The sequence below is a fragment of the Strix uralensis genome, chromosome Z (assembly GCF_047716275.1).
Source record: "Strix uralensis isolate ZFMK-TIS-50842 chromosome Z, bStrUra1, whole genome shotgun sequence".
NCBI lineage: Eukaryota > Metazoa > Chordata > Aves > Strigiformes > Strigidae > Strix > Strix uralensis.
Window position 1 is genome coordinate 12,556,040 of NC_134012.1, and position 15,038 is coordinate 12,571,077.

At 36.3% G+C, this 15,038-nt stretch overlaps 1 protein-coding gene across 4 annotated transcripts in view; it reads right to left on the reverse strand.

The window, feature by feature from the left end:
• ADAMTS6 (ADAM metallopeptidase with thrombospondin type 1 motif 6) overlaps positions 1 to 15,038 on the reverse strand; it is a 156,143-nt gene that overhangs the window by 32,903 nt on the left and 108,202 nt on the right. For all 4 annotated transcript variants that reach the window (XR_012627127.1, XM_074856398.1, XM_074856397.1 and 1 more), the window contains 6 exons: positions 11,321 to 11,423; positions 10,078 to 10,211; positions 8,030 to 8,153; positions 6,718 to 6,798; positions 1,795 to 1,958; positions 109 to 247 (listed from right to left, as the gene is read on the reverse strand). Coding sequence is in view for 3 of the 4 variants with exons in the window: in XM_074856398.1 (XP_074712499.1) it covers positions 109 to 247; positions 1,795 to 1,958; positions 6,718 to 6,798; positions 8,030 to 8,153; positions 10,078 to 10,211; positions 11,321 to 11,423 (745 nt within the window). In the remaining variant the exon portion in view is untranslated. The remainder of the gene's footprint in view (positions 1 to 108; positions 248 to 1,794; positions 1,959 to 6,717; positions 6,799 to 8,029; positions 8,154 to 10,077; positions 10,212 to 11,320; positions 11,424 to 15,038) is intronic.

The window sequence follows — 15,038 nt, forward strand, 5'->3', positions numbered from 1 at the left end:
TGAGGCATGTCTGAAAGAAATGTTTTCCATTAGTTACCTACATAATTATGTGGTAAAGTGTCTCCTGTAATTCAGTTTACCCTGTAGCTTGACTGCCTGGTGTCTTACCTCCAGCACAAGTGGCAGAACATTCTGACCAAGGCAGATGATTCCATGCAAAGCCAACTTCATTGTCTCCACTGCCAGTGCGAGAGATGGGAACATTGAATTTATACCTTATACCCAAATTTTGTTCCTGTAGCAGAATCTGTAGTTGAAAACAACTGGTTATACCATTAAAACAGGCAAGCAGAGGGCAACTACAATGACATTTAATCTAGCTATGTGTTATGTCCTGCGGAAAGGAAAAAAGTAATAAAGGAAGCCATAGTAGCTCTTTTAGGTATTCCCAAAAGAATCTGGACAAACTCTTAAAACATATGAAAAGAAAAGCATTACTGTCTAAGGTGAGCTTTGTCCTTTTTCCCCCCTTAACACAACTTTATAACTTCTGCAAGTTCTTTATTTTTGACATAATTATTCTAAAAAGCCAGTTTTCATAAAACTATGTCTTAACAGAAATTAACTTGACAGCTGAATAGTTATGTGAGGTCCAAGTTGGTTAAGGACATTACTGTGAAAACATGCAGCAGTCCTCACTGAAACCTATATTGAAAGCTACCCATATAGCGGTTATGAACCTAGCTCTGCCCTTGCTGGCACTTTTAGTCACTAGAATTATAGTAATAATAGTAACAGCAACAGACCATAGCTGCACTTCCACGTGCCACCTGCCCAACACTAACCTTTGACTCTCTATCAAACCTTTTCTTTCTGTTGCTAATAAGATATATCATGTTAGATGCAGCAATCTGACACAGAGCTACTTCTCATCCCCTTACTACCTTCTGTGATATTCTGCAGAGGCATATCTGCATATCCACATTGGACAAAAGACCAGAGAACTTTCAGTGAGAAAGTCAGTGGCACTGACTGAATGAGAAAAGGCACTATCATCATTGTGCAACTCATTCTCTATGGACTCTCTAGGTTATCCACACCTACAGAAGAAAAATCAGGATTTAGGTTTTGAAAATGCTGCCTAAAATGTGAATATCCAGGCATCATTCTATGCACAAAAATACCCCATCTAGCTCAAACAATCCCTGAACTGTAAACCTGGCAGCTGACAGAATATACTGGACAAGTATCACCTTGTTCTTATACTTCTCAATATAGTTGCTCAACAGTAGGCTCACTACTGCCTGCTCTCAGAGACAGGGTATCAGGATTCTGGTCACATCTTCTGTTACATTCTTATATTTTGTACAGTCTGTTCAGAGCGATGTATGTCATAGCAACATACTTTTAACACGGGTCAAATCACAATATTCTTGTTGTGGCAGGAATATACTTCACACTCAGGCCAGGCTTAAAACCACTGACATCTAAAGAACTGTCAGGAACTGTCATGCTGTATCTCAACACTTCCATTTATCAGAAGTATGCAGAGATACAATATACACCCCATTTATAATTTCAGCTACCATTATTCTGAACCACATTTAACAGAGATGGGGCATTTTCTTTGAGATTTCCTGGGGTTCTTCTGACTTTACCTCTGTTTCATCACAACGTTTGCCAGTCAGTTTTGAAAGGTAAGAAAGCTATGTTAAAACCCAAATGCAAAGTCCCAGCTAGGAAAGCTGTATGCTCTGAAAACACAACCTGTTTTGATTTTATTCATGGCCTTGTCTTTTCTCAGAACACAAATATGTATTTCAAATTTCAGAAATATCTTAATTATAACTTTACCATGACTATGAGATTTTCTGAAGTAGGGCCTAGTGCTTCCAAAGACTCTGGTTCATCTGTTGGCCTCTTGTAATGGAAAGCTGTTCCAGCAACATCAAACTTTCTTGGCCAGTCAATAGTCCAGGCACCATTAATATAGTAGTCATCCTCTTCAGATTTTAAAGCTTAAAAAAAAATACAAGCCACCTAAAAATTGGAAGCAGCATTTATAATGGAGAAGCCATTGCAAATTAATCTACTAATCTGTTAGAAGTATGTGAGCTTCAGCTCAATATCACTATTTTTTTCAAGCAATATAAAGCCTTTTCTTTAGCCCTGGTCAAAATATTCCTCATGTAGTTTGACAATATTGCCTCTGCGATAATCTTGAATGTGCAGGTATACTTTGCAGATTTCAACATGCAGATGCTATCTGGAACAAAATGGAATGCCACATGCAAATTGCAATACATCTTCAACTTTAAAACTGAGCCTGTGTGCAAAGTATGCTGTTCTTCTTAAGATATATGTAGGTCTCAAATGTATAACCAATTATCAATCTAATTGTTGGATTAAGAAGTTGGGGCATGGGATAGTTATCTCAGATATAGAGAGAAGGAACTTTCAGGTCTGACGTATGCTGCCAATCAGCTCTTGCATTGTTGCCTTTGCCCACTGGGTTTTTTTTCCTTCTTAAAGCATAAATCCAAGATATTTCCACTACAACCCCAAATCCTAGCTGTTTAATCTGATAAAATATTCTACCGTTCCTCATTTACAGCCTTAAACCATAAAAGTACTTTAGATAAAACAAAAATTTCTTAGCTAACCAATCAATTAGGCTGGACAAGCATGTATTATTCAGGGATTTATATTTGATATTTTATCAATAATATTAGGTTAAATTTCTAAATATGAAACTGACTTTGTACCTTCAGGCGACTGTTCTGTTAATCAGACACTGACTTCGTGACTTGAGGTGAACATTAGCAAGTTATTCAGCACTCACATTTACTTTAACCAAAAAATGTTCTTAAATGCAAAATGATGGTTGGAAATACACAATCAAACAGCCATGTCATTTTCTATTGAGACAAATAACTGACTTTACTAGATAGAGAACAAGCTCACATCACTATCATAAGGAATAAGACAATTTATGATGAAGTTTTATTCTCAACTTCATCTGTGCGGACAGGTAGTTTACCTTAAACAGTTATGGAAAATGTCTCAATGATGCTCAAACTCTCTAAAACAGATCAAAGGGCATTCATATGAGCAGGAGATAGTTGGAGAGGCAGTAATGGTCTGCTGGTGACAGCCATATTCAGCAGGGATTAGTAACCATTTCTATCAGCACCATAAGGTCTGAAAGGGAATGTCTTTCCACAGCATAAATCTTATTCCATTGACTTCCCTGGATTTACTTTGGAAATGCTCATGTGCTTTGAGTGAAGAAACTAGTTCTGACACATTCACATGTCTGGAATTCTCAAAGTAATTCAGATGCCTTATTGTCTATATTTATTTTGTAGTACCAGAACGAGATTGTAGAAAAAGTGAGTAGAGGAGAGCAAGAAAAATTGCAAGCAGCACTGTAGTAAAAGAAAGGAACTGTACTTCACTATTTACCTATTTTATGTGGGTATATGAAATAACTATGTTACAGCTGAATATCAGTATTTTGTTTTATCAGTGGTCCTATTTCCACATAGCCAAAATTTCTATCCATCCTGCTTTTACAAAATCTAGTTCCATTAAAAGAAGGTCGCAGGGTTTCCCAAAGCTACTGAGACATATTAAAGTCTCTCTTACTATGCCACTCAATCCCAAACATTTTGTTGTCAGTATGTCTAGTATCTACTGAGAGCAAGTAATGAAGTGAATTCTTTATTTATATTATTTGAGACATATGAACAACAAATGAGACATATAAATGAGCACCAGAGAACAAACATTCTCATACATGTTTACATAATCAACAGTTCTGAAATTATATGCTATCAGTTGTATCTATGCTACATACACTTAAACTAATGTATATCCAGAAGCAAAGCAGTTCATTTTTTACTTGTCTGACTGCCAAAGAAAAATGAATGTGTTCTGTAAATAGATTTACCTAATGTCAGTTGTTACGCAGAGGTGAATGCCATACAGTTGTGAACAGCATTCCAATGTAATGTAATTACATGACACTGATGACGCAGTTGCATAATGCTATTAGCATATAAGACAGAAGGAACAATTAATGTCCTAATCAAATCATTTATGAGAACTTGAGAAGCCCACAGCAAACTAGCACACAACTCCCCGTTCCAGGAGGGGAATATAAAGGATGATGTTACCCTGGAACAAGTCATTTAAGGGAAGATAACAGCATTACTAAACACATTTTTTTCAGCAGCTCTGAAAACAGGCAATTTTGTTGTTGCTGGGTTATATTTGTTGGACAGATCAGTTTATAATACTTAATTGTTTATGTGCTTTTGCTGTCACAACACTAGGAGCGATATTGGTGCAGAAATGATCAGCCAGAGACAGTGGGAGGGAGGACTGGTGATGACTGAGTTAACTGAATTGCCAAATGTCCAACTGCAGCCTCAACTTGAGGCCATGGCTTGCAAAAGAGCTGGATCTTAGTTTAAGGAATCATGGGATGTTTGTTGCAAGTTAGTTTGAAAGTTTGCTAACTGAAATGAACAAAGAGGAACTTTGAAGCCAATGTGACAGCTACAGAGGAAGACAGCTTTATTTTTTCCTTTTTTTGTATACTTCCAAATGGAGAAACTGATTTCTCAGACTGTCAAGATATTTGGCAGCAGTGCATATTAAAAAAAAAATATATAATACACGTAAATGGTTATTTTCAGCTAAATCAGTTCTCTAATCTGGTTCATGGTGTGGCCACACAAACAGCTGTCCTGGAAGAACAGAGGAAGCTCCATAAAGACAGTGAATGAGCTGTGAAGTTGACACTGCCGATAAAGAAATATCCATAAAACAAATACCCTTGATGTATGCATTTTAACATAATAAACTAATTTTTAACTACCATTGTGCTTGTACAGCTCTTTTTAAAAAGCAGACAAATTAGAAGCCTTCCTTTTCCCAGAAATTGGTGAACCTCAAATTGGTGATCCTAAAATAGTGATCTGGTTCACACACACAGAGCAAAACATCCCATCACAAAATGAAATGGCCTGCGTGACTTAGAAAGATTATCTTTCATTAGGATATAATGGCATCTTTGAAAGGTGGAAACACAAGAAGCTAGTGAAGGAGAGGAATCCCCCATTTGTGTAGTTAGGGCTTCCATGGCATGAAGTAAGGTAGTGAGGAGAGAGCCTGAAACTCAGGAAACCCCTTGAAACTGTGACAAGCAAATAAAAGAAGTGTTTATGTACCACTTTACATTCTTACATCTGTGGCCAGATTGAATACCAAGGAAGATGCCTGTATCTTTTATTTAAGCCAAAAAGTTCATATTTTTCATTCATTTTATACATATGGTGCCAATCTAGATGCTTTTCCAGATGAATTTCCTCTGCTTATAAAATAGAGGAATAACAAACTTAATTGTAGTAGCTAAGCGTTATCTTCTTTATTCTGGTTTTCAGCTGCCCATGAAATAGTTCTTATCAGAAAATGACCATGATAGGATGCACTGTAGGCCTCTCTCCCACCACCTCTGTTTGAAATGCCAGTATAGGATACACAAGCAACCTTACCCACAGGCTATTTTGACGTGGGGGAGGGGCCACAGGGAGTGTGATGCTGAAAGGATAATAAGCACTCTATTGCTGGAGTAGTGGTATTATTATTCCTGCAGAATGGAGGAATACTGATGATCTGCTGTATTACAGAAGGGTGGGGACAGGCACAAAGAAAAGCAGGCATCCAAAGTTACCATCACTATCAATATAATCAATTTTGGAATTAATGTACCTAGGAGGATAATTGCCCTTCTAACTCACAGGCATCAAAATCCTTTCCAACATGTTAGTGTTATATACATATAAGAAATATACAGAGTACAGACTGACAAAAGTAGCCTCATCGCTGCTCTTCAGCCTAAACAGGTAATAGCTTTTGGTTGTGTTTAGTTTGCTGTACTATCTGATAGTTTGCTGTACAACTAATCAGTTCTCTATTCTATTTTTAACTAAGAAATGTGTTTTCTTGCACGACTGTGAACTGACTGCTATGCAAATCAGGGTACAGAGACAACTGCATGTTGTCTTGAGTTCGATGAAGCCAGATTTGTACATATCATTTTTAAAAAAACAGAAAGCAAGTTTAACACAGTCTTTAAAGAAAGGAATAATAATCTGGAAATTTGAATTTAGTTCTGTGCTTTGCGACGGGCTTCCTGAACTATCTCAATTAAGCACTTATTTTTTATGCACTTCATTTTCCTTATCTACAAAACAGGGATGGCATCTAGTTCCTGCAACACAGCAACACTGTGGAACTGACGTATTAAACTGCCTTAAAATAAGAAGATGGTATTGTTTAGCATTTAAGTAACTATGGCTGTTGATAAATAATCATTCCAAGAATAAAATTGTGTTTTAAAATGGTATAATCTCCCAAGAACAGAGACTTCTCAGATGGAAGACACTACCTTGGAGTGGGACAGCAGATCATTTGAGTGTTACTCATCTACTTCAGCTCAAGTCTGACATTATAACCATAGTGAAGTTGAACTGATTTTGCAGTGAGTGGACGAGGAGGAATCACATGATGTATTTCATTAGCTCCATTCAAGAGAACACATCCTAACCAACTGCTTCAACTGTCTGATCACAACCTAATATTAACAGCTAACATTTCTGTCTACTGCTTCTACTATGTGTATGGTTTGGCCAAACCAGAAAATGTACCTTCAAATCGCAACACAAACTCTGACTTAGTAACAGTCTGCTATTTAAGCCATGCTCTTACCAATGTAGTTCTTTGACATTGCCACTTCTCTTATTTCAATGTGCACAGAACCTCTTGGAATTTGAATAACTTCCATATAGCCTATAAGTCAAAAGGTAAATTTTATTTGTTGTTGTTTACAATAATCAATATTACTCATTAAATTAACCATTAATAAACTATTTACTACTAAAAACTAGTATGAGATATGGGATTTAAATGTAGGTGAACATTTTCTTCATTGTGATATAAAGGAAAACTCTTCAAATTTCATACAAAAGTTTGAAAGCGATAGCAAAAACTTACATGTAGTCAGGAATTCCTTTTTTTATGTGCTAATAAAGTCCTTTCAACAGTGTACCACAAGTAATTAACATATAAGATGACCTTAGGATCACAGGATAATTTAGGTTGGACAGGACCTCAGACAGTTATTTAGTCTAACTTCCTGCTACAAGCAAGGTCAGCTAGGACATCAGACCAAGTTACTCAGTGCTTTATCCTCCTGGGTCGTGAACAATGCCAAAGATACTGCACAACCTTTCTGGGTAACCTGATCCACTGCTGCACTGTCGTCCTGGGGAAAAAGTTTTTCCTTCCATTTGGTCAGCACCTCTCTTGTTTCAAATTACAGCCATTGTCTCTTCTCCCACTAAGTACCCACTACTATGAAGAGCCTGGCTCTGTCTTCTCCATAACCTCCTCACAGATATTGGAAGGCTCATACTAGGTCCCCACAAACCTCCTCTTCTCCAGGTTAAGTAAGGCCAGTACTCTCAGCCTCTCCTCAGAGAGAGGCAAGTGCTCCAGACCCCAATAATCTTAGTGGTCCGTCACTGAACTGAACTCACTCCAGTGCATCAATCTTCTTCCTGTATTCAGGAGCGCAAAACTGGTGACACTGATTGCAACACTAACGTTGTCCTTTTTAGAGCTAAGCTTTAAATGAATTGCCCGTAAACATTTCTCGAATTCTTAGTAAGATGGACTTAAGAGACATTTCTGGATTCCTTCTATTCTAAAATTTCATGTATGACTAAATATCAGTTTCTACCATACACAACGTTACTCTTATTATACCGCCATAACTAAATGATAATAAAAAACCCCACCCACACTTATTTTCAAATGCATTAAAAACCATGAGAACTAAGCATTCAGTAATGAAGCATATTGTTGTATTTGACATAAATCCAAACTAATACAGAAAAAGGAAACAACGAGACAAAAGGAGTCAAAGTGAATGACCAGTAGCAATGCCATGCTGGAAATCAGTGCAGCACTGTTATTTGCTAAATGTGTTGTGCAACAGAATAGACATATATGTGCATACCTCCTCTGGGCAATGAATCATTGAAGAAACCTTCAATGGCTTCACACGTACTCCCATCTCCTCCACAAACACGGCATCTATCTTCCTTAGCATCAGACCCCAAAATATTATCACAACCTACATGCTGAGAACAGATAAGAACAAATATTTTAACAGGATGATGGTCTTCCACCACTACATTAATAGATTTTTTGGTTTTTTGAAGTGTTTCTTACTTTATTTGATAGCCGTTACCATAAGTGGGTTTTCACTTACCGTAGAAAGAAAATTAAAAGAACAATCCATATTTTGGGTTGTTACCAAATCTTGATGAATAAGTACTTTGTATTTCTACTGTGACTTTCAGGAAGGAATCTCACAGCATTTTACAACAATGTAATTATTACAGTTATCAGTAAATGATTAGTGATATTATTTACTATTCCAACAGCTAACCATGTCCCACCTATACTGATTCGTTAAGGTAAACATTTGCTGTTTGTTCCTTAAACATTTATGCAGCATAAATAGTATTTATTATTCCCAAAGGCATCCACAGTTTCATAGACTATATTTCCACATCCTCCAGGCAAAACTTGAAATCATTTTCATAAGTTTGAATGTAAAGTGTAAATGACTTCACTGTAAGAATAAATGCAGAATGAAACTTCATGAAAGGCTGAATTACGTGCTGTATTATATAGGAGTCAAAAGCCTTTGGAAAAGAGGTGTCTATACCTGACTGTAAGAAGTACATTACATTTCTGATTATCTAATTGAGAAATGTAAGTACAGTGAACAATGACTAACTCCCTATAACTTACTGTTTCAACTCCATTACAAAACAGAGCCAGTTGGATCCTTTTTTAAGAAAAAAGAGATAGAATGAACAAGTAGGATGTAAACAGAATTAACATTGCAGCACGCCAATTTTTTCCAGGATTTATAAACAAAGGAGACAGCTACATGACTTTGCTTACTGTCTAGCAATATTATCTGCTATCTTGTAAACAGGTAATACATAGATCATAAGAGAAGTTAAAATACTTCAAATAATTGACAAATAGTATTATTCTAACCATTTAAATTTTGACTGATTCATCAAGAAGACAAAGGCCCAACTTTTCTACATAGCTCATTCTCAACTTGAGATTTAGTCTGATTATTAGTTTTAAAAGATTTCTCAAAACTTCTAAAATCTTCTTACGTATAAAGTACACCATAATTCCACAGATTATTCCTTGTGCCTTTTTTTTTGTTGTTGCTGGTTTACTAATACATGGCAAATGCCATTCAAAAGACATACATCTTCAGCCCTCAATTTAGCAAAGAACTTAAGGATCGGGTTAAGCTTTAGTTACGTTAGTGGTTTCAGTGAAATCAAATAATTTTTAGTCACCAGCACTGTTCAGATGTCTAGGCTTAAGTACATAATTAAATGCTTTGCTAAACTGAAGAAGCAGTGGGATGTATATAACCAAAAATATGGCACAGACCTCCAGTTCTATTCAAATTCATGTAATGCCATTCTATAGGAACCTGATAAGGTAATCAGATTTTTAGTAAATGGCAAATACTTGCATCATTATACACTTTTTCCTAGAACTACAGGGCAATAGTGACAACTTTCTGTTTTAATTACATTAACAGCAGAATTGTTTGCAACAGGATGAACTGTTTAGAGAGAAACAGATTAATATGTTCACATTTACTGTTTTTCAGCCAGAGTGGTGTTCTAATTGGAATGATGGAACAGGCCTTGAAACACTGCAAGGAAACTGCTCCTCTGTTGTTGCACTTTCCACTGATTCTCAGCAGAAACCATAAAGCAAGAAAAAAGAAGACAAAATGAAGGATTCTTAAATGTCTGTGAGAAGCCACTGAAATTCAAATTATTTAATTTATGCAATACCTTTTTTATCATTTTGTCTCAATCTTACCCTTTCATTAACAACTTAACCTGTCAACCTCCCATTTCATATACATAACAAACAAGTACCATAATTAAATATAGGAGATAGTAGACACAACAAAAGTAATCCGTAAGTACTTTATAAAACATTTGTAACCTTGCATTCTCCATTGATACAGATATCCAGTGAATCAGCATTGCACTGAGTCCCATCTATTACTGCAGGAGCACGTTCAGTGTAAAAATTATAACCTTCAGCCAAGCAGTTTAATGCACATGGTTTAACCCCACCTGGCCAACAAAAACAAATGGGAAAAAAAAAAAACAAAAAAACAACACAACAGAAATCTTAAGTTACAATTAGTTAAAAATATATATGCATAAACAAAACTGAAATATATAATCTTATCTCATACCTGACACATATAATGTATACACTTTGCTTAACTTCCCTTTATGTTTTTCTCTACTTGACTCTTCTTTCTTGCAAAAAAGATTATTTCACATAGTAAGATATGGCAAGGTTGGCTGGCTCCATAATGATTCCATTATGTTAATACAACCCTAAAGATTATTGAACTATTTAAAACAATAAGGATACCTCTTCACCATTTAAGAACAAAAATTAATAAAAGAATGTAGTGCTAGAAGGATATCAGGGTTAATTTCAAAACCAAGATTAGACTATTTCAGTTAGGAATTTAGTCCTACTGAATTACACTACAGCTCAGACCACCTGGTCAGAATGATCCTTTTTAGGCTTTTAATCTGAAAAACTGAGAGTAAAACCATTCAAGTCAATAAAATATGAAAACACAAAGGGGAACATGGACTTATTCACTCAGGGTTTAGAACATGAAAAGAAAATTAATAAAAGGGCAAACTTTGAACGACAGAAACATAACTGAACTTGATTAAACTGTCTCAAAAAGAAATTACAACCCTCTTCCCTGCTGCAAAATACCCTTTTTTGCACAGCGCAATTATTTATAATACAATTACTGAAGTAGTCTTTAGAGAGTCTTATAAATGCTTTTCCTCTTTCTCCTTTTCCTAATATTTCGACCTTAAAGAAAGAAAAACTTACTGTGAGATTTTTTTATGTTGAACTCATCACTGTAGCATGAAAGGCAGTTACAGATCACCTATGGAATCTAATTCTATTGCAACTGCAGGTGGAGAAGGGTGCTATATTTTTAAAGTGGAGTCCCTACAACAGTGTTCCCTCCCCTTCAGAGTAAAACAAAGCTCTACCAGATATAGCTCTTCTGCAACATCTTCAGCAACTGACAAAAGTACAAGCTTAGCAACCTAAGTTCATTATATTTTAATCAAAACATTCTATTTACAAACATCACTCTCTATATAACATTTATATAATTTTGAAGACTTCACATTACCTCCAGTGTAGGGTTTCCAGTTATAATACTTTCCCCGGAAAGGCATATTGTCAAAATCTGCACATTGTTTTTCTCGAAAATCACGGGCCCCTGAAGGACATGGCTAAAATAATAAAGACACAAAAAGGTTAATTTCTTCCAAATAGCAGTATAAAAGGAAATGCTTATATGCTTACATTGCAAACATAATCATGCAACAGACTAGGAGGTGGTTCCCTGCTTTATCTTGTGGCTCTGATTCTGAAACTTGATTTATTGTTACAGTTGAAGTGCCTGTTTTGCAATCTTAGGCTGACATGAAGTAACAGAAGTAATTTAAACAAAGGTAAGTGTTAAGTAACAGTTTCCATAAAACTGGACAATCAGAATCACGTCAAACTATGCTTCATAATCAATCCATCAGCTACCTCCTCATAAACACACATTAGAAACAGCTGAAAAAAAAATTTAAAAATAATTCTGGTAATAGCTGTAGGCTCAGTTACACTGTACTAAGCAGCTGTACTGAGACATGTTATTAAAACATCAAGAAAAAAATTTAAAAACTTTCTAGAGAGCTGTATCACCTCTGCTTACACTTAGCCTTGACAAAAGCATTGTGTTTAGGCTGAGAATGAGAATAGATATCATGTTTGGCTCCGATTTTTACCAGTCTCCAAGCATGAAGAAATAAAAACTTTCATTTAAATTTTCATTACTTTGCATTACCAATAACAAAACTGTGAAGCATCTTTTTTCTTGGAATAAGGGTAGATGTAAGTGAAATTTATCTCAGAAAGAACTATAGGAGAAACAGAATTCTTTGCTATTTCTCACATTTTTCATCAGCAGGTTCAACATAATAATTAAAACTAACCTTGAATACATCCAAAATTTAGATAGCATATTAAACATAGTTATCAGCGTTTAAGTACCTGCTGAAATTGCAAGTTGCATCAGATAAAGTATTTGAAATACAGATTAAAATCATTTTAGACTGAAGAAAAAATAATTTGTTTGACAGAAATCAGAGGTGTTAATTAATATTACTATTTTACGAGCAACAGAGTCATCCATTTTATGGCAGTTTTACTTGTCTTCCTATGTATCCAAGCCAGTTAGCACTGTTCAGGAATCTGAAATGCATTCAATTCAAAGGGTCTCTATAAACCTGATGGTAAAAATGTACTGCACAATGCAAATATTAACATAATAATTATGATTCTCAGTATAGATTAATCAAGCACTTAGTCAGCGCACTGCAATATGCTTCAGAAACTAGAAAATTTTTCTCTAGTTTTGAAGCTGTTGCGATATAAATTAGAATAGTGGACATTAGACAGTATTTAAATTTTAAAATTTCTCTATCAATCACTCCATTATCTACTTTTAATTAAAAATACATTTTTTAAAATAATACATTTACTGGTGGGGAAAAAAAAGGTAGTTTAAATACTTTAACTCAATAATCCTTCAGATGGTAACAGTGAGCATAAAAAATAACTATATAAATAAAATAATAAGAATTTTAGAAACTTTTAAAAATAATAACACAAATTAAATTTGCCTCTTTGCATCATATTCTCCAAGCAGTAGAAGGATCGGTCTTGACACACCTCAAAGCCTGAGTCCGAATCTCTCTGATACTGGTCACTACACTCTATTCTTCAGTCCGACTTGCTTAAGTACTAATTTACATGGCTGGTATTTTAACTGCACCAAGTTCCCCTTACAAGTTAATTAAATCACACCCCCAATGAAATCCTTTTCCTAAACAGTTATACTAGTACAGAACACTAAAATATGAAGATTAGTAAAGAAGGATCAGGATGTCCATATTTATACCCCTAAAAAAAATTCTCACAATCTGATCCTTGACATGAAGTCTTACTTCTCTTGTTTGATGGTGATCTTGGATGTATTTTGAGGCAATATCACTTCATAATCGATCTGGATAATGAGGAAGAGTATACCCTCAACAAGTTTGCTGATAACACAAACCAGGGAGGAGTGGTTGATATGTCAAAGGGTTGTGCTGCCATCCAGACAGACTTTGACAGGCTGGAAAAATGAGCCCACAGGAACCTTATGAATTTCAACAAGAAGTGCAAAGTCCTGCACCTGGGGAGGAACAACCCCATGCACCAACACGTGCTGGGGGTCAACCAGCTGGAAAGGAGCTTTGCAGAAAAGGCCCTGGGGGCCCTAGTGGATAAAAAGTTGAACATCAACCAGACATGTGCTCTTGTGACAAAGAAGGCTAATAATGGCATCCTGGGCCTCAAGAGTAATGTCAACAACAAGTCCGGGGAGGTGATCCTTACTCTCTACTCAGCACTGGTGAGATCACACCTACAATACTATGTTCAGTTCTGGGCTCCTCAGCACAAGAGACATAGTAAAGAGAGTCCAACAAGGGGCCACAAAGGGCCTGGAGCATCTTTCATATGAGGAAAGGCTGAGAGACCTGGGACTGTTCAGCCTGGACAAGAGAAGGCTCATGGTGGGGATCTCATAGATATGTACAAATATTTGGAAGGAGGGTGTAAAGAGGATGGAGACAGGCCCTTTCCAGCAGTGCTCAATGATGGGACCAGAAGCAATGGGCACAGATGGAAACACAGGTTCCTCCTGAACATCACAAAACATTTTACTGTGAGGGTGACTGAGCATTTGCACAGGTTGCCCAAAGAGGTGGTGGAATCTCCCTCCTTGGAGATATTCAAAAGCCATGTGGACACAGTCCTGGGCAAACCTGTTTCAGGTTTCAGGTTTGAGCTGTATGGGCTGTACAAGATGATGCCCACAGGTCCCCTTTTGAGAAAAGCAAAAATCTTTCTTTTACCCCATTAAGTATCGATTCAGTTTTTGTCACAATTTAAACTGCTAAAATCACTGTTTGTATTGTCTTTTCTTCTTGAACACAGCTCTGGCAGTCAGACAGAAAAACAGCCACACACAAGTACGCATAGCCTTCAAGCTCACTGCTGACAAGAACCGCAGACAAGGCTGGGAATACCTTGGGGCAGCTAAAGGAACTGTGGGACCAAAGCCCCTCATACAATGTTCCTGCTTTGTTTATATTTTATCTGGTTTTGGTAGCCCTGCAGATTAAATCCTGGTTTCCTACACTGCAAGTACTGTTAAATTAATTTCACAAATATACTAACATGTCAAAGCTTTTACATAACATGGTGTCTTTGGCTCTAAAAATAAAAATCCATCAGTCCATAGGCAGATTTGGTGATCTTTGCAATAAAGTAAGTTTCCATTTTAGTGGCTAAGTCCTCTCAGTGAATACTGACACATGATAGCCCTCATCTCAGGATCTTGCTCTTGCCCAAATCATTAGTTTGAATACAGCTTTCAAGTGGATTCAGTAAAATTTTCAGGCAGTCCTTCTGAAGACTGCAGTTAGCAAACAATAAGCATAAATCTGCAACATTCTGTAATCTGAAACATAGAATGCAACTTATAAAGATGTTGTTCTTGCATAATTTTCTTATCTTTTTTAGTATCTCACCAGTACCTGAGAGGAAGTAAAACTAGACACTATGACCTCAAGAAATGCATTCAAAATCATGCTTGACAAACCTGATCACCTATGACCAAGTAACCTGCTCAGTTGATGTGGGACGAGCAGTGAGCATTGTCTCCCTGGATTTCACCAAGGCTTTTGATAGTTTCCCACAGCCTCCTCCTATAGAAACTGATGCATTACGGTCTAGACAAGTGGTCT